Source organism: Natator depressus, chromosome 15, assembly GCF_965152275.1.
Source record: "Natator depressus isolate rNatDep1 chromosome 15, rNatDep2.hap1, whole genome shotgun sequence".
Taxonomy (NCBI): domain Eukaryota; kingdom Metazoa; phylum Chordata; order Testudines; family Cheloniidae; genus Natator; species Natator depressus.
In genome coordinates this window covers 2199188-2222159 of record NC_134248.1, presented here as the reverse complement: position 1 = coordinate 2222159, position 22972 = coordinate 2199188, and the positions used below count along the sequence as shown (strand labels likewise).

The 22972-nt window shown below is 51.9% G+C and overlaps 1 protein-coding gene and 1 non-coding gene across 6 annotated transcripts in view; both read right to left on the bottom strand.

Moving 5' to 3' along the window:
* AP1B1 (adaptor related protein complex 1 subunit beta 1) overlaps positions 1 to 22972 on the bottom strand; it is a 79619-nt gene that overhangs the window by 324 nt on the left and 56323 nt on the right. For 3 of the 5 annotated variants that reach the window (XM_074973098.1, XM_074973094.1, XM_074973095.1), the window contains 10 exons: positions 17565 to 17824; positions 16561 to 16762; positions 15460 to 15480; positions 14756 to 14785; positions 14505 to 14645; positions 13458 to 13603; positions 11401 to 11530; positions 10478 to 10562; positions 9284 to 9370; positions 2872 to 3026 (listed from right to left, as the gene is read on the bottom strand). In XM_074973098.1, the coding sequence (XP_074829199.1) occupies positions 2872 to 3026; positions 9284 to 9370; positions 10478 to 10562; positions 11401 to 11530; positions 13458 to 13603; positions 14505 to 14645; positions 14756 to 14785; positions 15460 to 15480; positions 16561 to 16762; positions 17565 to 17824 (1257 nt within the window). The remainder of the gene's footprint in view (positions 1 to 2871; positions 3027 to 9283; positions 9371 to 10477; positions 10563 to 11400; positions 11531 to 13457; positions 13604 to 14504; positions 14646 to 14755; positions 14786 to 15459; positions 15481 to 16560; positions 16763 to 17564; positions 17825 to 22972) is intronic. The other 2 variants (XM_074973096.1, XM_074973097.1) reach the window with 2 other exon arrangements.
* Positions 12298 to 12397, bottom strand: LOC141999665 (small nucleolar RNA SNORD125). Its single transcript, XR_012642055.1, has one exon. It is a non-coding gene; the product is annotated as a small nucleolar RNA SNORD125 (small nucleolar RNA).

Here is a 22972-nt window from a genome sequence, read left to right as displayed (position 1 = left end):
GGGAGGCACTCACCTTCGACTCGCCAGCTGTTAGTAACTAGGGCACTGGATCGGAACCTCTAGCAAAGGTTTTGGGGTGGGTGAAGAGAAGCATGACCTAGTGGAATGGTCATCCAAAGCCTTTGAAGAAAGCCTCGAAAGCTTTCGGTGCCATGGATGTGCAGCAAAGCCAAGCCTCCGATGCCCTGCCACTCAACCGGGCCTTGGGTTCCATGGGCCAAACTTCACCTCCATCCCACACAGACCAGCCGTCTCCCCTCATTGTTGTAAAACTGACTTCAGAGATACTGAGTCATGAGACTAAGGTTAGAGACAAAGTTATTTAGGCTAAAGAAGTTGATTCCCACATTTTTTTTTTTTTTTTTTATCACCACCCACTTGCTTCCCTTTCCGATCTGGGTTCCGTCCATCCATTCCCTCACCCAGCATCATTCCCCAGGGCAGGTTGAGAGGCAGAGTCCCTTGCAAGCCATATGCATGTGATCTATGCGCACAAAAGCTGTAGGGAGCACAAAAGAGCTAGAGACAGTCACTCACGCATGCATGCACACTCCCTACCTCTGCCTGTTCGGGGCTTTGAATTGTCTGTTAATATATTATTCACCTGGGCAGGAACCTGAAGTGTTAGGTCTCATCTTTAATTGAAACTAATGCCTTGAAGTTACTTACCAGATAAGATTTAAATGTACACAGTTCTCTTTGGTTTGAGCTCAATTAGTCCCTAACACCAGAAATGAACAGGAAAGGAGAAATCCAGAACACGACTGGCAAGGTCCACTTGGGGGCTGGACACACGGTACAGTCATTAGGGCAAAGTTTTTCAGAAGTCACTAGTGATTTTGGGTACATCCATTTTGGGGTATTTGTCTGGAGACAACGTAAAATGGGCCTGATGTTCAGAGGGTGGGTGCTTGGCACTTAAGATGCAGGCCCCTTTAAGGCTACTCAAGTTAAGCATCCAAAATGGCTAGTCACTTTTGAAAATCTGGGCCAAGCCATGCTTTGCTAGCATTTTCCAGAAGGGTGTGGGGGTGTGTGTGGGGGGCATTTCACGTTCTCAGAGCTGTGGTTCTCGCTTCCCCCAGCCCCCTACCCAAACTCTCCTTCTGTGGTTGGATCTACCATGCATCAGCGGCCCCAGGCCATCCCATGCTACTCAGCGTGTGCCGGAGGCAGCAACAGCAGGAGGGAAAGAAATGAAATGAGGCGGACGGGGGAGGGAACAGCAGGGGTGAAATTATGAGGGCAGTTGTATACAGCGAAAAAAGGGGGGGGGGAAATACTCTGCTAACCTCCAAATCCTGCAACATCAGGGGCAGGCCAGCGGTGGGCATGCAGCAACAAAACATACAGAGAAATGTGAACCCAGATGCAAACGGAGAGCTCATCAGAATACAACAGAACAAAAAAACTGCCAGGGGAACCTCTGCAGCCAGTTTCAGCTGGGGCTGGCTGAAACAGCTCAGGAAACCACATTCTGATGACTGAGCACTCATGTCTCAGACAAGGTACATGCAGGGCTAAACTGCAATCATCAGCGTTCGGGTTTATTCTTTGCAGCTGCTGTTGTCTGGCTCTCTCTATTGTCCAGGATGCATGCTCAAGGGAATTTTTTTTTTTTTTTTTTTTTTTTTTTTTTTAAGGAATCAGTCTGAATTTAAAGGAACACTATGAAAATAAGCATTTTCTTTACTTGTGTTAGGTTTCAGAGTAACAGCCGTGTTAGTCTGTATTCGCAAAAAGAAAAGGAGGACTTGTGGCACCTTAGAGACTAACCAATTTATTTGAGCATAAGCTTTCGTGAGCTACATCCGATGAAGTGAGCTGTAGCTCATGAAAGTTTATGCTCAAATAAATTGGTTAGTCTCTAAGGTGCCACAAGTCCTCCTTTTCTTTTTACTTGTGTTAGTTACTAACACAGTAAAAATGATTTAATCTAATACGTTTCCGCAGCGTTTATCCTGTGTCCCTATAAACTGTCGAACAACTCAGCTGGTGCAGTCAGTGAAGGGTTCCGCTATATATACTTATAGCCAGAAATCAAAGAGTTAACACAATAAAAAGGGGAACAGAAAACTTCCAAGCCTGCAGCTCACTCCAGTCCTATAGGCCCAAGTAGGAGTCCTGTCTTCCTGAAGACATTCTCCCACCAGCCAGCTCACAGCCCATTCCAAAGAGCACCTGTACAAGGGCCAGGAAAAGCTGAGCTCAGGTTAACTCCTTGCTTATCAGGAGGTAGCTCATGAGGAGGGATAGCTCAGTGGTTTGAGCATTGGCCTGCTAAACCCAGGGTTGTGAGTTCAATCCTTGAGGGGGCCATTTAGGGATCTGGGGCAAAAATTGGAGATTGGTCCTGCTTCGAGATGACCTCCTGAGGCCCCTTCCAACCCTGAGATTCTATGAAGTGCCACTGCAGATCACCCATCTTAACAACAAGACAGACTGGCCAATGACACCACCCATACTAACACAAGGCTGCTGTGTTTGGGGCTCCCAACAACACAGAGGAATGTTTACTGAAGGAGAAAGTTTGCCCCGATTCAGATTTCCAAGCAGAGGAGGTGGGGGGACAAGCCTGGTGTCTTGAGGGGTACTAGTAGGGCTGCCAACAGTCCCTAATTACAAGGGACATCCCTTATTTCTTCACCTCTGACCAACAAGATGGGGAGTTGCTGAGTGATGCATAAAGTGGTATGAAATAACCCTGGCCAGTGGAGGTGAGTCCTGCTTAGTGTTGTTATTAATACTAATAAAATTGGGAGGTGGGGCGGGGCAGGAGTGCTAAGAGAACAGTCCCTTATTTTTGAAATACAATGTTGGCAACCCCACGTGCTAGCCTATTTTGGAACAAGAGGGAGGAGCTGGTCTTACCGCGAAAGTGGGACTGCCGGGTTGGATTCGTAGCTCTGCCAGGACCCAGATCCCATTGGTCAGTTTGAGAGACTGGTACAGCATGTCTTGGCCCTCTACGTTCCTCTTGGCAACGGTGAAGATGTTGCTGCCTTGAAGCTTGCTGCTAACAGCATCTGTGTGGACAGACACAGCTGAGCTGCTATGGATAGGAGCACTGGAAGTACTATGTCAACTGGATATCACCATGCAGTGTGCTGCAGGAATCAGCTGTTTCTGGTTAGAAGGCCTGGAACATACACACCTTGCTTAAAAGAGGTTTGAGATCCCAGATCAGTAAGAGTCTGTGTGAAGTCTTTGAATTTAAAGCCAAGTATGTGACAAGCTGTTCCTCTTGTTTACCTGCCAAAACCCAAATTCAGGGTTCTGTTTCTCTTAGCACATGGCACTAAGCTGCAAAAACAGCTGCTCTGCTCCCCCCAGCTTGTAAGCCAGCCTTCTCCCCCCCATATTTGTGACTCATAGGCAAATATACTGTCCAAGCAAATCCACAGCACTACTACATACATAAAAATATCCTCTGTATCATTCACTGCAGACTTATGGTGGAAGAAGCAGAGACTTCACCAGCAGTTCCTTAACAGACTCCTGCTAAAGATGAGCTCCCCTTGAAGCCAGCATCCTTATGCCATATAGTGACTCTTAAAGGGAGGAGCTGGGCCTAGGTTAGCTGGGCCTCCCACAGACAGGGTCAATTCACTATTTCCTAGCACCCTGACAAGGGCTCCATTTAAACACCACCTGGGGTTTGTGGCTTTTGTGACAGAGGCATGAGTCCCTAGGCGAATGCAAGGGCAGCTCATTCCAGGTAACCATTACTGAGCGGCAGTAGCATTTGCTCACTTCTGTCCCAAGCTGGACTGCAACAAACAGCTCAGAGGTGAAATAAAACGGTTACTCACTTTCTCCTAACTGTTCTTCGAGATGTGCTGTTCACATCCAGTCCACATTAGGTGTGCACGCGCTGTGTGCACGAGCGTCGGAAACTTTTTCCCTTAGGGGCTCCCGTTGGGCCGGCAGGGGCCCCCTGAGTGATGCCACTGCGCCATGCATATATACCCCCGCCGGCCCGACCCCCTCCAGTTCCTTCTTGCCAGCGACTCTGACAGAGGGGTAGGAGGGTGGGTGGTGGAATGGACGTGAACACCACATCTCGAAGAACAGTTACGAGAAAGTAAGTAACCGTTTTTAATTCTTCAAGTGCTTGTTCACGTCCATTCCACATTAGGTGAATCACAAGCTTACCTCTAGAGGAGGGGAGGAGTCACAGAACAACTGCTCGGAGGACCGCTCTGCCAACTGCCGCGTCCTCTCTGGCCTGCTGGTTGACCGTGTAGTGGGTCATGAAGGTGTACACCGAGGACCAGGTGGCTGCTCTGCAGATCTCCTGGATCAGGACCTGTGCCAGGAACGCTGTGGAAGTTGCCTGCGCCCTGGTCGAGTGGGCTGTGACGGCCGGGGCCGGAACACCTGCGAGCTCATAGCACGCCCGGATGCAGCTTGTAATCCGAATCCTCCGACACTGGGAGGCCTTTTAATGTCTCGGCCACAGCCACAAACAGGTGCGCGGATTTGCGAAAGGGCTTGGTGCGCTCCAAATAGAACGCCAGCGCTCGACGCACATCCAGGGTGTGCAAGCTGCAGTGACTCGTGTCCGCATGGGGTTTTGGGAAGAACACCGGCAGACAAATGTCCTGGCCCAAATGGAACTGGAAGACCACCTTAGGGAGGAACTTGGGGTGCGGCTGGAGCTGCACCTTGTCCTTGTGAATACTGTATACGGTGGCTCAGAGGTGAGGGCCCTCAGTTCAGACACCCTTCTGGCCGAGGTAATGGCAACCAGAAATGCCGCTTTCCAGGAAAGGTCCAGGAGGGAACAGGAAGCGAGGGGCTTGAAAGGGCGTCCCATGAGTTTAGAGAGGACCAGGTTAAGGTTCCATGGAGGGACTGGTGGGCGGGAGTACGGGAACACCCTCTCCAACCCTTTAAGAAACTGTCCCACCATTGGGTGGGAAAACGCCGAGTCCCCCAAGAACCCCGGATGGAAGGCGGAGATGGCCGCCAGGTGCACTCTGAGTGAGGACGGGACTAGCGCTTGCTGCTTGAGGTGCAGGAGGTACTCCAGGATGGCCTGCACCGGGGCCTGGCACGGCCGCACTTGTCGGGGTTCACACTAAGATGAGAACGTTCTCCACTTGGCCATATAGGCCGTCCTGGTAGAGGGCTTTCTACTGCCAAGCAGAATCTGCTGCACGGGAAGGGACGCTGGCTCTCAAGGGTGTTTAGCCACAGAGCCTCCATGCAGTCAGGTGCAGTGACTGTAGGTTGGGATGGAGAAGCCACCCGCCGTCCTGTGTAACGAGGTCCCGGTGTAAGGGTAGGACTACTGGGGCCTCCGCCGACAGCTTTAAGAGCGACGTGTAACAGTGCTGGCGAGCCCAGGCTGGGGTGATGAGGATCACCGCCGCCCTGTCCCTGCGCACCTTGAGTAGGACCTTGCGCACCAAGGGGAGTAGGGGGAAGGCATACATCAAGCCCCCTCTCCACGAGATCGCAAATGCGTCCGGGAGCGAGCCCAGGCTGTGACCCTGGAATGAGCAGAACCATGGGCACTGGGTGTTGGCCCTGATGGCAAACAGGTCTACCCGGGGAAACCCCACCTGCAGAAAAGCGAAAGCACAACGTCCACCCTGAGCATCCACTCGTGCATGCGGTATGACCTGCTGAGGGAGTCCGCCAGCTCGTTTCGTACCCCTGGGAGATAGGACGCCTCTAGGTGAATTGCATGGGCCATGCAAAGGTCCCAGAGGAGGAGAGCCTCGTGACAGAGTGGTGAGGAACGAGCCCCGCCCTGTTTGTTTATATAAAACATGGCAGGAGTGTTGTCCGTCAGAACTGTCACGCTGTGACCACTCAGAGTGGTGTGAAAGGTCTGGCAGGCGAGACGAACCGCCCTGAGCTCCTTCACATTGACATGGAGCAACCGCTCTGCTCCAGACCACAACCCCTGTGTCATGAGGTCCCCCAGGTGAGCCCCCAATCCGTGGTCTGACGTGTCCGTCACCAGCATCAGGTCCGGTTGTGGGGCGGCAAAGGGGATGCCTTCACAAACCACAGGCTTGGACTGCCACCACAGCAGGGAGTCCAGCACGTCCCTTGGGGCTGTCACTACCAAGTCCAGGGGGGCCCTGCCTGGGCGGTACACCCGAGCGAGCCACGCCTGCAGAGTCCTGAGTCTCAGTCTGGCCTGCCTGACCACGTGCGTGCATGCTGCCATGTGGCCCAGCAGCTGCAGGCAGCACCTGGCCGTTGTCGTTGGAAACTGGCGCAGGGAGGTGACCGCTTGCTGGATAGCCCAGAATCGGGACACCGGAAGGCTTGCCCTGGCCTGCACCGCGTCCAGGACCGCCCCTCTGAATTCCACACTCTGTGTGGGGACAAGCGTGGACTTGGGGACGTTGACCAGGAGCCCCAGCTCGTGGAACAACCTCAGGGTCACCTCCACATGGCCCCGCACTTCCGCCGCAGATCGGCCCACCAGGAGCCAGTCGTCAAGGTACGGGTACACCCGGATTCTCTGCCTCCGTAAGAAGGCCACCACCACTGCCATGCACTTCGTGAACACCCTTGGGGCCGCAGCTAGACCGAACGGGAGAACTGCAAACTGGTAATGTTCTTGGCCCATGGTGAAGCATAGGAAACGCCAACGTGCTGCGTGGACGGCGATATGGAAGTATGAGTCCTTCATGTCGAGGGTAGCATACCAGTCTCCCGGATCCAGGGAAGGGATGATGGTGCCCAGAGAGACCATGCAGAACTGGGCCTTGACAAGGAAATTGTTGTGCCCGCGCGGGTCTAGGATGGGGCGAAGGCCCCCTTTGGCCTTGGGGATGAGGAAGTACCGGGAGTAGAACCCCTTCCCCTTAGGCTGTGCGGCACCGCCTCTACCGCCCCCATGTCTAGCAGCAAGTGGACTTCCTTCTCTAGAGTGAGGGGGTCCCTGAAGAGGGACAGGGAAGGGGGGTGGGAGGGAGGCGAGTACCCATTCCGCACCATACATAAGACCCAACGGTCTGACGCAATGGTGGACCACACACGGGAGAAACAGGACAGGCGGTTCAGGAAACAAAGGGACGGATCCAGTGACTGGTCTGGTACGCTGTCCTCAAGCGCACCTTCAAAAGCCTGGCTTAGTGCCCAGCTGGGGTTTGTGCTGGCCTTGGTTCTGGCCTGGCGCATTATTGTTACGCCGTCGCCTCTTATCCCTGCCTCGCCTACGGTAAGACTCATGCCTACAGCAAGGCTGATCCTGGCGTTGAGCGGGAGGCTGCAGCTTAAAGGGCTTCCTCTGGGTCACCGGGGTGTGCATACCCAGCAACTTAAGCGTAGCTCGCGAGTCCTTGAGGCTGTGCAGCCTCACATCTGTCTGGTCCGAGAAGAGCCCGGACCCTTCGAAGGGGAGGTCCTGGAGTGTATTCTGGACCTCGGGCGGCAGGCCTGACTCCTGGAGCCACGCCGAGCGCCTCATGACCACCCCGACGCGATTGTCCTAGCCGCTGCATCTGCCGAATCCAGGGAGGCCTGGAGAGAGGTTTTGGCTACTGCCTTGCCCTCGTCCACCAGGGCCGTGAACTCCTGTTGGGAACCTTGTGGGAGGCTGTCCTTAAACTTCCCCACCGCCGCCCAGGATTTGAAATTGTGCCTGTTGAGGATGGCCTGCTGGTTCGCAATCCTCAACTGAAGGCCCCCCAACGAGTACACCTTCCTACCAAAAAGGTCCAGGCGTTTCGCCTCCTTGGCCTCAGGAGCCGGGGCCTGCTGTCCATGGCACTCCCTTTCGTTCACCGCCGAGACCACCAGGGAGCATGGACTCGGGTGACAGAACAGGAACTCATAGCCCTTAGATGGGGCAAAGTATTTATGCTCCACACCTTTGGCCGTTGAAGGCCGGGGTCTGCCATATAATCTTATAGTTAGACTGAATGGTCTTAATGAGCAGAAGCGCTATTCTGGATGGACCTTCGGGGCTCAAAATGTCCACCATGGGGTTCTCCTGCTCAACCGTCTCCTTGGCCTGCAACCCCAAGTTTTGGGCGACCCTGCGCAGCAATTCCTGGTGGGCTCGATGGTCTATTGGCGGAGGGCTGGACACCTCTGTACCCGCCACCGCCTCATCGGGGGAAGACGAGGAGGTTAGCTGCTGCTCGACCCCCTCTGGTTGGTCCTCCTGCTCCCCTTCTTCCATGGGAGTGGCCTCCGGCTCAGGCCAGGGCAGGAGTCCCTTTTCCTGGGCTCAGTGCCGGTCTCTCCGGTTTATGCTGGGGGGATGCTGGAGGCCTGGATACTATGGTCTCTGGCACCGTCTGGCATCGATGCGGGGACCAGGAACGCTGCACCGAGTAACTTGCCCTGGATGGGGCCCCTTGGCACTCCTGATAGGCCAGAAGGGCCAATGGCCTAGTGGCCCCCATTGGGGTTGCCAGCTCCCCTGAGGGTCCTGCTGTCCGGGGCCCGGTGCAGGTAGCTATAGTGGTGCGCGCACACCTATGGACGTGAACAAGCAATCGAAGCAGGAGCTCTGTATCTTGTTACCAAGTCTCTCAGCCACTCAGTCTCCTCTATCTTTTGTTTCTTAAAGGTCAGTACATTATGCTGCACTGGGACAAGCAGCTGGTACAAACGGATTTGGTCTGCATTGGTTTTCCACCCTCTTGATTCCTACTGTCTCAAACCTGACATCTGACCCCAGGCAGACAACAAGGACTAACAATCCCAGCCAGTCAAGGCAGCCACAGTTGCTTGGAAACAAGAGGAGAAGGAGGTGTGGGAGGAACTGAAATGAGACAAGAATTGCTCTCTGATTACACAGCAGGAGTTTATCTGATCCAGAACTCTGCGACAGCCCTACGGAGCAATTAATGGGCTCTGCTTTGGCAAGGGAAGGCCATTCAGGCGCTAATGGGTTGCTGCAGAAAGAGAACCTCACCGGGCAGCAGGGAGGAACTAAGATGGCAGGGACATGTTTGCCCACAACCTCTCTGCAGGAAGGGGCAGCACTGGAGCATTCAGTGAGCACCCTGGTTTGACAGGGCTCCACAGGTGCATTACAAAGCAGCGATCTACTCCACTGACTCTTAATCAAGTCAAGCCACCTCTGCTTGGCAGTACCTGCTGTCACTCCAGAGGAAATCAGAGCCAGAGGGTCAGGAGTATTGGTGCTGCCCTTGAAAAGTATTGCTTTTGGCGCTGTAGACGTGGATTATTCCAGCCAAGAGGCTTCTACAGCCTGCAGACACTAGGTACGGCCCAAACCAACTCAACACTAAAATGAGTTTGGGCCCCGTTTTGAAAGAGCTGAACTACAGGAACTCACCTGCACTGAGAGGACAATCTTTGATGTGGAACTGGGCTTCATTCTCATTTGGAATGTCCTTCCAGGTGGCCAGGAACATCTGCCGCTCTGGAGGAGGAGACAAGTAGGTACACGGCATGAACCCTGGGGGATTAGCCACCTCACATGCATATCAACTCCAGACAAACAACTCTGCCCAAGCCCGTTAAAGAAGGGCTCCCCTCCTTCCCACAGACACCCACAGGGAGCAGCCTCCAGCAATCTGTGGAAGGTGGTCAGCATCAGTACTTTATTCCCTTAGGACTTGTCTACATGGGGACACTTGGGAAAATTAATCCAGATTAACTAAAGGTGTGAATTGAAAGTGGATTAGCTAAACTGCGTTAAACCCCTGTGTGGGCACCCATTCAGAATAAAGTGGCTTTAATTAAACTAAACCAAATGAACTACCAAAGCATAGTCCAGCCCTGTTTAAAGTATTTAATTAGAAGAAGAAAAATAGCAATGGATACAAGAAAAACATGACTGTAGGATCAAGGCTTTGAACAATGGGGGCAGAACTGTACTGGAAAACAGCTAAATTTAGCACTGTTCTACTACAGACTTGCCGCAAAATTAAGCATGGTGGTAGTGTCTTGTGTAGACAGGTGTGCGTGCGCACACGTGTATATTTTTCATATATACGCACGCTAGCAAAAGTCGCATTCTAGAGGACTCCTAGAAGGGTCAGAATTAGATGAAAGTGGGGCTTGGCTCTAGTTATGCTCAGTAACGGTCTCCAGTCCTTTCCCAAGCCCTGCTGTGGAAAGCGATGGAAGAGAAAAGCAGCGAGGACTAACAGCTTGATAAGGAGCAATTCAGCCCTCACTCCAGGCTTACTAAGGCAGAGGTTAACCTGGCTTTGATGCCTCCCATCCTGTTCATCAGAGCTCAGCCCTGCGGTGTGACATTCCCAGATTCATTCTCATTTCTCTTAAAAGGAGTTCCAAGAGTCATGAACTACAGGGCTAGAAATACCACACTGTAAGGATTCCATCTGAATAGGACACAGCATCATCCAAGGACCAACGGTGGAATTGCATCTATACAGGCAACATTTCTGAACTGCCTATGGGAGTTCTTATACTACCTCCCCTCTTCCATTTACTCACTCACCCACACCCTGTCTGGCTATCTCCGCCACCAATTCCAGGCTAGAGAATCCCATCAACTCACCCATCTTCCCATCTTCCACAAAGAGGATGTGCAGTGGGTACAAGGTGCTGAAGTAGAACACATCAATGTTGTTCTTCACTGCAACCTGGTACCAAGGGGACAGAGGGTGTTAGCTTTTCTTCCTGATCTAGCCCAGGAAGGCAGTTCACAGGTGAAACCCGACACGACATGTACTGATGTATCTGATGCAAGGCACAGGGTCTAGTGGAATCAGCACAGGGCTGGGAACCAAGAACTCCTGAGTTCCAATCCCAGCCTTTAATCTCCTAGGCAAAGAGTTAAACTGGTCGCATGGTGCTCACAGTGGCTAAGTACTGCCAGCATTATTTAACTGAAGAGCAGAACAGTGATAAAATGAACAGCAGCCAGTCCCGAACCTACAATCTTATGCTCCACTGTAATTATCCTCCTCTTAGACCCCATTCCCACTCACTAGCTGGAGCAGAAAGATCAGCTGCGTCTCCTTCCTCAAGCCAAGCATGGGTACTGAGCTAGCACTCTGTGAAGCTGGGAGAGTGTATTCAGTGGCATCTCTTGGCCTAGCCATATGCTGAAAAGGGCTCCCTGTTCTGTAAGCAGAGAAACCAGGCCTGCGTCAGAGCTCGACACTGGACCAGAACGAGGTTTCCTTTTTCCCGGAGAGAGAAGGCATCAGGGAAATATTGCATCTCTCCATGTCCCATCTCAATATTCTGGCATTATCCATTTCACCTCAGCTTCCTTTCCTGCTCCCCCAACTAAACTCCATCTGTAGAGTCCAGCTCCCTCAGAGGACTGGCCAGTCCCTACATGCACAGCTGCTGGTACGAGTTTCAGATTCTCCACTGTGGCTCTCCTTGCCCTTCCCATCCTCACTGTGCCATTTAGACCGGTCCACTAACGACACTTGTGTCCTTTCAGCTGCCTCCTCCATACAGCCTCACCTGGAGGTTGTTGAGAGGATCCATCTTCATGACAGAGCCAACTGTGTTCAGAGGGAGGGAGATCTCCACAGTCTGGTTGGGAGCAAGAGGGGCGTGGATCTGAAGAGGAGCAGCTGGCGCCAGGCCGAAGCTGTGGGGACACCCAAAGAGAGTAGGTGGGTTAGTGGAAAGAGAAAGGGAGCTGCTAGGATTTCTGTTGCTTGTTGTAAGTTTCCTGCCAGGTGGTGGGAGGATGCTAATGGCAGCACGTGTCAAATCTCCTTCCCTGGATGGTGGACACACCAACTGGTAAGTATTTCCACCTTGCTGATCTGGCAGTGTGGCAGATTGGCCTGCGCAATTCCAGCCTGTGATGTGCTCAGGGACACTAAACCACACCGATAGTCTGTCTGCTCCCACTCCGCAACTCCTTCCTTCCTCTCTCTGCCTACGCTGGGCACTCACGTGGCATCACTACCCCTCACACACACTTCATTCAAATCCTCCTCCCAAACTATGGAGCAGCACGTTCAACAGCCACACACCAGATCATCCACAGTCAAAGCAGAGCATGGCATGTCTGACCATCACAGGTTGTTGATTCAAACCCGTTACATCTCAGCCATGGTGGGTATGGGGTATTGGCAAGTATCCAAGCCCGGAGACCCTGCATCTTTATTTCTAGGCAACCTCATGCTGGGTCTCAAATGGCCTCAGAATCTTACGGTTTGGGTCTTTATGATGCTAGTAGGGACAACTCCACAGCCCTCAGCCACCCCTGTGAGCTGGGGCTGGAGTGCCTTTCGCTCCTTTGAACACACGGAGCGCTATTCAGCTTAGCAGGAAGACACACGGTTAACGAGGAGGACCCGTTACCAGCAATGGGGGTGGAGGCCTCATTCAATCTCTGTTCTTAACTGAGGATCAGCCTCTTCAGTCAACTTCTTAGAGGCTCAGGTTTACTCATCACCATGGGCACTCAGGGAGAGAAGGATCATCACGGGAGGCTGTTCCTACCTTGATGGGACTACAGGACGCCCTATCTGCCCTGGCTTTATGTGGCCACCCCTGCCCCCTGGCTCCACAGCCATGTCCTTCTACTGCTTGTCCAGCCTGACCTTCTGCTGAGCACCATGATGCCTCTGAGGGTTAGCTTCCCTCGAGGGTTGGACTCCCCCAGGCTGTAAGGCAAAAGGAGCAGGGATGGCCCTAGAATGACTGAAGGGAAAACTCAGGCTCTGCTTCCCAGAGGTTGGTGGACACGTGGTCACTGGTTTTCCTTTAGGGCCTGTCTAAAGGAACACTTCGTTCGTAACAAGCTGGGGCGTAGATCTACTCTGCCCTAGCCTACCGTGCTCTAAGTGTCCACATGGACCCTGCTGCAGCACACTAAAAGTCCCATTTTTCATTTTGATCTGCTCCCACTTCAAAGCAGAGTAGATCAGAGCTCACCACAGACCTACTCCACTTTGAAACGTGAGTACACACCAGAGTGAAAACGGAGCCGTTAGTGCGCAGCAGCAGGCTAGTGCAGGGTAGATTTACACCCCCCACTCGCAGCGAATTATGTGTGTGTCTAGACAGGCCCACAGTAATTTTAGCGCTATCACTGCCCTTTGCCCGTTCCCTACACACATCCACCATTGCCTCCTACCCCAAGAGGACAGGCTGTAAAGTGACAGGTGCTGGTCAGCAGGAGATATGCCCTGTGCAGTGCACATGACCCTTTCTCCCCGACAGCATCCAGGGCACACACCAGCACTTCTCTTGCCAGAGCTTGCCTAAGGTCTTTTCTGAGCCTAGATCTCATGAGCATATGGCTGGTTCAGCAACACCGATCTTCCAGAACTAGCAACAGACCCACCTGCCAGGCCAGGGGCTTATAGGTTATGCCACTGCCAAGTTCAATCAACTGTGCTCCCAAATGAACGGGCCAACAGGAGCTCTGGAGACAGCTCACCCCTTGCTTCCAACCATATCCCACACTGCCAAAGACGGCATCCCTTCCCAAGCTGAGCAGACCCCTGAGATCACCTGATGCATAGCGTGCTGCACTAGCAGGCCAGCAGGTATTTTACCTGTTACGGTTGAACTGGATGGCAAAGTCAGACATGACCTGCAAGGCCTTGTTAGTTAGTAAGAGATCCATGGAGATGGCGCCCACCTGGCGGCTGAATGTGCCAGAAATCTCCAGGCCCTTGGCCTTCATGGCTGGGAGCCAGACCTACATTATGTGAAGACAGAAAAAGATGATTTTGACCTGATCTGAAACACAAGGTGAACTGGCTATCATAGAGGAGCCAAACTGGACTTAGGAGTCCAGGTCTCAGCAGCAGGAGCTCCTGGCAGCACAGAGTCAGACAATCTACCTGTAAGTCTAACATTTTACTGCTACAGGTAGGAAGTTAGGGATTTTAAAATCAAGATTCCCTGGCTCTCCTCCAGCTCACGAAGGCAGGGAACATACCAGACATGCACGTGACCTCACTGTGAAGGAACAGGCGCTTTCTAGCCCACGGGGATGTAGGCCCTTTTCGTCACATCTTCCCAGTACACTGACTGGCTCTTGGAAGGAGTCATTAATGTGGGCCAGGGTGTGAATCCCTGCAAGGGACTGCAGGTGAGAACACAGGCAAGCTCACTAGAGCTGCCTCTATGCACAGATAGGCTCAGGTTTCTAGGGACGCAGGTTTCTCTGGGATCAGCCCTCATTCTCTCCTTCACTCTGAGGCCTAACAAGTGGCAGCCCCTCCTCAAAGGAGGGGTCTCCAGACCATCCCACCACCAGCAGTCCTAGGGTGGGGAGGCGCCCTGTTAATAGACTTACCCACCTGGAAACAGAGGATATCTAAGACACATTAAACGTATGTGTCACCCTTGAAAATCCTCCATGTGTCACTGGGCAGGACACGACGCTCCACAATTTCACCTGAGGATTTACACTTCACCACCTTCCTGGGGCATCCCCAAATTCTACCAGCTTGGGGCAGCTTAAAGCTTGCCCATGGATCCCCGCCCCATGTTGATCTTTAACAGCAGCAGTCCATACAACCTGGCAATGTTAGAGCCCAGATAGCTAGAGCCAAAGCCTTGGGTGGGAGGTCAGTACAGGCAGGGCCACTCACAGTTTTGGGTGCCACATGGGATCCTGACAGTGTGCCCACTCCACCGGCCAGATCAAAGAGGTCTCCCAAGCCACTACTGGGGGGTGGCCCGAGGTTTGCAGGCATCACCGTGCTGGGAGCTGTAAAGCCAGTACCACTCATCTGTATGAAGCAAGGAAGCCAGTTACTCTGGGTGCCATGAAAGAAACGAGAGAACAAAAAGGAAGGTGCAAAATGCGACAGACTGGTAAACATGGAAGATGCACACTCACTGCAGGACTGCCTCCTACATCGCTTCTCAGCTGCAAAGAGACAAGAAACAGGAACATCACTGAGAGCAGTGGCAGGTGAATAAAAAGCAGGCCAGATGGGGGATCTCCAACACACACACAGCCATGACCCATTTTACCAATGGCTCTTTAAAAAGCACTGGACAAAGGGTGGGGTCAGGAACTGTTCCAAGACCACTTAGCAGGCCCTGTAGCTTCGAGGCATTGGGACGCATCTGTTATTTCACTGTGCTTCAGATCTGCTCTTTTTCCCCAACATCTAACAAGTTAAGCATCATACACATCAACCGAGAGCAGACACAAGGACGGAGACAGCCTGAGAGACTGATAGTTTAGAAGAGATGGGGAGTTCACAGACACTACTTATAGAACAAAGTTTCTCTCTCCTCTGCTGTCTTGGAGGTGGGGTACTGGGGTATGGCGCAGGTTCCCAGTGGGAGCCCCAAAGGGTCTAAGGTGGTTGGATACAATTTGAGTGGGACAGCACTATATGAAACATGGGTCTGATGGCCTTGCACCAAACTGATGGCATTTCTTCACACCCCACTCTAGGCACGATAGTAGGTTCACAAACTCCAGCTGTTCCTTCTATGCTACAGTGACCGGGAGCAGGGATGGGTGAGGGGAGCACACGGGAGGTTGGCTAGGTATATTCCAGAGAGCTAGTAAAAAGGGCTGATCCATACCCCTTCAGACTCGTCCCCCATCTCCAAGCAGAAGCAGGCAAGGTGAAGAGAAGAGCCAGCCACATGCACAGAGACACAAGCCAGGAGAGAAGAGAGACAGACAAACAGGGAGACAAGAGAAGGGGAGGGAGGGAAGGAACAGAAGTTAGTCCAACTTCATTGCCACTCAGTACATCCGACTGGCATTAGTATTCAGAGGGCCACAAACACTGGAGTCAACAGGTGCCCAGAGAGCCCCTACCCCAGGACACGAACAGAGGCAGGGAGGTGCCATGCTGGCTGGTGCTTTTTAGCTTTGGAACCCGCATCTTGGATGACACCACAGGTTCCTGCCAGCTTAGAGCACCTACGAGCAGAGCCTACGTTGCTGACACCAGCCCAGGAACCTGAACAGTTCTGACTTGTTACTTGGGCCAGATCTATACCCCTTTCCAGGGCCCCTAGCAGACCACCAGTTATTTCTCTGGTTACTGATTTTTCAGCTCACAAACAGGCTACTACAGACCTTCTGGGACCTTCCTCCCACGTCAGGGAGGGACGACCATGGCACCTGATTGCTAGTGACAGAACGAAGAGGTGAGCAGCCCTTACGCCAGACCAGTAACAGGCCTATAGCTCAGAGGAAACTCTGGAATCCAGCCGCCTTTCATGCCAAGCCAGCATTCCATTTTGACATCAGCCTGGCTCTCCAACAACTCCCAAGCCTCTCGTGCTGGGTGCCCTGCCAACATACTGACTGCCTAGGTCAGCGATTTCCAGCCTTGCTGGGAAAGTGTGCCCGTAATGGGAAGCCAGACCATGCTGTGTCCACTGCTTCCCATTAAGTTGTGCGTGCTCGAAGTCCAAATCCCAGCCTCAAGATGGTAAGAGCCTAGGCTAGAGCACATACAACTGGAATGGAAGGTATGCACTACGTGGGCCTGGATTCACCATTAAGGTTATGATGGGAGCCTAGTGCACCATTAGCAGGATGCTCCATAGTGATCTGGGTTATTAACACAGCCAGACAACAGGTGAGCACAGCTGTCAGTGAGGGACATACCTGGATTCACAACCAACGCACTGTCTATTAGAAATCAAGCATGCAGACCCATGACCTACCAAGCTGTCCAAGCCACCTCCAAGAAGATCCACAGCCCCCATCTGCACAGAGGATGTAGCAACAGGAGGTCCGCTCACTGGGGGGCCCAGGTCAAGGTTCAGAAGGTCACCAAGGAGGTCACCCTGAGTTGGGATGACAGCTGGTTGTTCTGAAGGTGGGGCTCCTGATGGGGCTGCGTCAGGGCTCTCTGCACTTTCACTCCTGCAGAGGGAGTTAGAGAAGGTGAAACGTGTGACACCATAGGGAGATCTGGGTGACCTAACAGAGACATCGGGCCTCACTGTAGAAGGAATATATTTCATTCCAATGGGCCAGGGCAAGGAATATTGAGAGACATTCTCTCCCAGCCAGAGCCAACCCAAGCCAGAGGGCCAATATTTCGCCATTATTACACCAATCAGAGAGAGACTTGTCTTCCACTCGCAAGTGTACCCTGAACACTGGATCTAAAGGGGGCCACTTACTTCAATCTATGCTGACTTAGGGAGGGTGGTTAGGGAGGTGGTAGAATCTCCTTCCTTAGAGGTTTTTAAGGTCAGGCTTGACAAAGCCCTGGCTGGGATGATTTAACTGGGAATTGGTCCTGCTTCGAGCAGGGGGTTGGACTAGATGACCTTCTGGGGTCCCTTCCAACCCTGATATTCTATGATTCTATGACTTACTACTGCAGGGGGACTCTCTCCCCAGTGGAGAGACATAAGCCATGCACCAGAAGCCAACACCAGACGGCACCTCAAAGATCTTCAGTTCAATGCCCAGATCATCAGTGGCCTCTGCAGACCCTGCAAGGGGCTCATGTACTGCTGATAACATGGAGGGGTAACTTGGCCCCATGGCGAAGCCCACCATTGGGAGGGGGGGGACTGAGTGTGGCTCAGCACTGCTCAGCCTAATTGAACAAGTGCTGGCAGTTTCCAGGCAGAGCCTGCAGGGGTCAGATACAGTCAACAGAAGGAACAGAAAGAGGCGGCTAGCTGCAGCTAGAGAGATGTCAGGTACTCACGACCCTGTCCGTGGAGGCAAGCTCTTGTGCACAATGCCTCTGCTCCCCTCCACGAAGGCACTGGGAGGCTTATGATAGACAGAGGCCAGCGTGCCAATGTAACAGATCAGCTCATCCAGCAGGGTCGGCTCAATCAGATCCGTCTCCTCGGAGATGAGGGGCTTCTCTGCCAGCACCACTTCCTTGGCAGCTACAGGATCAGTGGAGAGCAGACGCCAGTAGATGTAGCCACGGTCCCGCAGGTCCGGATTATCAGAGTCCTTTGGGAAATGCAGCAATTAGAACAATTCATGGGCTGGCTGAATCTAGCCGGGGAAGAGGATACAGACTACTACTCACTGGCCTAGGAAGCAGCATTAATAATATCCCTCCAGGGCAGAGGCCAACTGCCCCGACATAAACAGGTTATCTCAAGTGCTTATATACAAATGCACAAAACCTTGGAAACAAGCAGGGAGAACTGGAGGTCCTGGTGATGTCAAGGAACTATGACGTGATTGGAATAACAGAGACTTGGTGGGATAACTCACATGACTGGAGTACAGTCATGGATGGTTATAAACTGTTCAGGAAGGACAGGCAGGGCAGAAAAGGTGGGGGAGTAGCACTGTATGTAAGGGAGCAGTATGACTGCTCAGAGCTCCGGTACGAAACTGTGGAAAAACCTGAGTGTCTCTGGATTAAGTTTAGAAGTGTGTGCAACAAGAGTGATGTAGTGGTGGGAGTCTGCTATAGACCACCGGACCAGGGGGGATGAGGTGGATGAGGCTTTCTTCCGGCAACTCACGGAAGCTACTAGATCGCATGCCCTGATTCTCATGGGTGACTTTAATTTTCCTGATATCTGCTGGGAGAGCAATACAGCGGTGCATAGACAATCCAGGAAGTTTTTGGAAAGCGTAGGGGACAATTTCCTGGCGCAAGTGCTAGGGGAGCCAACTAGGGGGGGCGCTTTTCTTGACCTGCTGCTCACAAACCGGGTAGAATTAGTGGGGGAAGCAAAAGTGGATGGGAATCTGGGAGGCAGTGACCATGAGTTGGTTGAGTTCAGGATCCTGACGCAGGGAAGAAAGGTAAGCAGCAGGATACGGACCCTGGACTTCAGGAAAGCAGACTTCGACTCCCTCAGGGAACAGATGGCCAGGATCCCCTGGGGGACTAACATGAAGGGGAAGGGAGTCCAGGAGAGCTGGCTGTATTTCAAGGAATCCCTGTTGAGGTTACAGGGACAAACCATCCCGATGAGTCGAAAGAATAGTAAATATGGCAGGCGACCAGCTTGGCTTAATGGTGAAATCCTAGCGGATCTTAAACATAAAAAAGAAGCTTACAAGAAGTGGAAGGTTGGACATATGACCAGGGAAGAGTATAAAAATATTGCTCGGGCATGTAGGAAAGATATCACGAGGGCCAAATCGCACCTGGAGCTGCAGCTAGCAAGAGATGTCAAGAGTAACAAGAAGGGTTTCTTCAGGTATGTTGGCAACAAGAAGAAAGCCAAGGAAAGTGTGGGCCCCTTACTGAATGAGGGAGGCAACCTAGTGACAGAGGATGTGGAAAAAGCTAATGTACTCAATGCTTTTTTTGCCTCTGTTTTCACTAACAAGGTCAGCTCCCAGACTGCTGCGCTGGGCATCACAGAATGGGGAAGAGATGGCCAGCCCTCTGTGGAGATAGAGGTGGTTAGGGACTATTTAGAAAAGCTGGACGTGCACAAGTCCATGGGGCCGGACGAGTTACATCCGAGAGTGCTGAAGGAATTGGCGGCTGTGATTGCAGAGCCCTTGGCCATTATCTTTGAAAACTCGTGGTGAACGGGGGAAGTCCCGGATGACTGGAAAAAGGCTAATGTAGTGCCAATCTTTAAAAAAGGGAAGAAGGAGGATCCTGGGAACTACAGGCCAGTCAGCCTCACCTCAGTCCCTGGAAAAATCATGGAGCAGGTCCTCAAAGAATCAATCCTGAAGCACTTACATGAGAGGAAAGTGATCAGGAACAGTCAGCATGGATTCACCAAGGGAAGGTCATGCCTGACTAATCTAATCGCCTTTTATGATGAGATTACTGGTTCTGTGGATGAAGGGAAAGCAGTGGATGTATTGTTTCTTGACTTTAGCAAAGCTTTTGACACGGTCTCCCACAGTATTCTTGTCAGCAAGTTAAGGAAGTATGGGCTGGATGAATGCACTATAAGGTGGGTAGAAAGCTGGCTAGATTGTCGGGCTCAACGGGTAGTGATCAATGGCTCCATGTCTAGTTGGCAGCCGGTGTCAAGTGGAGTGCCCCAGGGGTCGGTCCTGGGGCCGGTTTTGTTCAATATCTTCATAAATGATCTGGAGGATGGTGTGGATTGCACTCTCAGCAAATTTGCAGATGATACTAAACGGAGGAGTGGTAGATACGCTGGAGGGGAGGGATAGGATACAGAAGGACCTAGACAAATTGGAGGATTGGGCCAAAAGAAATCTGATGAGGTTCAATAAGGATAAGTGCAGGGTCCTGCACTTAGGATGGAAGAATCCAATGCACCGCTACAGACTAGGGACCGAATGGCTAGGCAGCAGTTCTGCGGAAAAGGACCTAGGGGTGACAGTGGACGAGAAGCTGGATATGAGTCAACGGTGTGCCCTTGTTGCCAAGAAGGCCAATGGCATTTTGGGATGTATAAGTAGGGGCATAGCGAGCAGATCGAGGGACGTGATCGTTCCCCTCTATTCGACACTGGTGAGGCCTCATCTGGAGTACTGTGTCCAGTTTTGGGCCCCACACTACAAGAAGGATGTGGATAAATTGGAGAGAGTCCAGCGAAGGGCAACAAAAATGATTAGGGGTCTAGAGCACATGACTTATGAGGAGAGGCTGAGGGAGCTGGGATTGTTTAGTCTGCAGAAGAGAAGAATGAGGGGGGATTTGATAGCTGCTTTCAACTACCTGAAAGGGGGTTCCAAAGAGGATGGCTCTAGACTGTTCTCAATGGTAGCAGATGACAGAACGAGGAGTAATGGTCTCAAGTTGCAATGGGGGAGGTTTAGATTGGATATTAGGAAAAACTTTTTCACTAAGAGGGTGGTGAAACACTGGAATGCGTTACCTAGGGAGGTGGTAGAATCTCCTTCCTTAGAGGTTTTTAAGGTCAGGCTTGACAAAGCCCTGGCTGGGATGATTTAACTGGGAATTGGTCCTGCTTCAAGCAGGGGGTTGGACTAGATGACCTTCTGGGGTCCCTTCCAACCCTGATATTCTATGATTCTATGAAATCCTGCTGCAGGCATTTGGTCAGGGAATGGGGGCAGAATAGAAAATATAATCAACTCTGCTGTGCCTGCCAGTTGTACACATGCTGCAGGGTGTAAGCGTTTTGGTGCGTGTTCTTTAGTGGGGAAACGACATGGGATAGAGAAAGACAGGCAGCTCTCCTCCCTGTTCTTAAGAAGTCTGGTCGCAAGCAGTTTTGTGGTAAGGCTGCAGCAGAGAGCAAAATGGGCTCAAGAGGAGATCAAAACTGGGAATTACTGGAAAGCTTTGAAAGGTTTAATTAGTGACGTATTTAGCACAAATTATAATCTCCAAAGAATTTAATTGCATGTAGAGAGGTTTCTAAGCTATCCCCATCATACACGTAAAACTAGCCAAGAAAACCCTCCGTCTGTTTCCATAAAGCCCTTCCAACTAACATGATTAGGGCCCTACCAAATTCACAGCCATGAAAAACACGGCACAGACCGTGAAATCTGGTCTTTTGTGTGCTTTTACCTTGTACTACACAGATTTCATGGGGGAGGCCAGCATTTCGCAAATTGGAGGTCCTGACCCAAAAGGGAGTTGCAGGGGGCGTCACCAGGTTACTTTAGGGGGAGTCACGGTATTGCCACCCTTACTTCTGCACTGCCTTCAGGACTGGGTGGCCAGAGAGCAGAGGCTGTTGGCTGGGCACCCACCTCTGGCGGCAATGCACTGCCAGTAGCTGCACAGAAGGAAGGGTGGCAATACCCTACCATGCCACCCTTACTTCTGCCCTGCTGCCTTCAGAGCTGGAGGCCGGAGAGCGGTGGCTGCTGACTGAGGGCCCAGATCTGCAGGCAGCAGTGCAGAAGGAAGGGTGGCAATCCCAGACCAGGCCACCCTTACTTCTGCCCTGCTGCTGGCGGTGGGCTCTGCCTTCAGAGAGGGGCTCCCAGCCAGCAGCCGCCGCTCCCCGGCTGCCCAGCTCTGGAGGCAGCGCCGCTGCCAGCAGCAGTGCAGAAGTAAGGGTGGCAGCACCGCAACCCCCCCACAATAACCTTGTGACTCCCCACAACTCCTTTTTGGGTCCGGACCCCTGCAATTACAACATTATGAAGTGTCAGATTTAAATAACTGAAATCATGAAATTTATGGTTTTTAAAATCATATGACTGTGAAATTGACCAAAATGGACCCTGAATTTGGTAGGGCCCTAAACATGGATCCATGTTTAAACATTTCTACTGCAGTAGCACCTAAAGGCAACAATCAGACTCTATAACACCTAGCACAGTGGGGTCCAAGCACACAGTAAGTGACAGTCTACGCTGGCAAGCATGTGGCGAGGGACTGAGTGAGCATCTCCCTCTGGGAGTCAGTGCACTTTACTGCTGCCCCTGGATAGTTGCTGAACATTTCATAGCAGTTATCACACCAGTCTTCCCTTTAATTCCACTGATTCCCTGTGAAGGACAAGCCCTGGCTCTGCCTCTCCTGCTGGAAGGAGCACTTCATCCTCTGAAAAATGAAGAGACTCAACAAGGTGAAAAGGCAAACGTCTGGTGCTCACACTAGCTCTCCTCCAGTAACCCTACTATGATTCAGAACAATGCTCTAATCTCAGTGTCTCAGAATGTCATTGAGCGTGAAGCTCCTATTGGGGCAGTCTGATCAAAGGGTTTACAGCGTCAGAGCTGACACCAATAGGCTCAACTCAATGAGAAAATAAGGGATTGATGTTTTCTTTGTGGGGGTGTAGAACAGAAGAGGGGTCCTTGGAGGGCAAAACCAACAAATATTAAGGTGCAATTAAGATTATTATTATTATTATTAAGGTGCAATATTAAGATTCATTGTGGTAGCACCACCCCATGTAAATTCATTACCGCTACCTCACAGCCATACCCAGTGGTTCTTCAGTACCGTCCAATCATCCACCCCCCTCAAAGGCCAAGACCTACTGCTGGAGGGATTTTATAGTCCAGGCAGCCCTGGGAAGTAGGACTCTAATTGGCAACCTAGCTATATTGGCACCAGGACAAGTTTGATCAAATGTAGCTGTGTGGTAATCACACAGTTGTTCCATTGCTTTCAAGAGTCCAGAGACCTGTCAGCAGACCTGCTCTCTAGAATAATCTGTACTATCATCATCTGGTTCTGGAGCATAGGTAAATGGCTGGGGATTC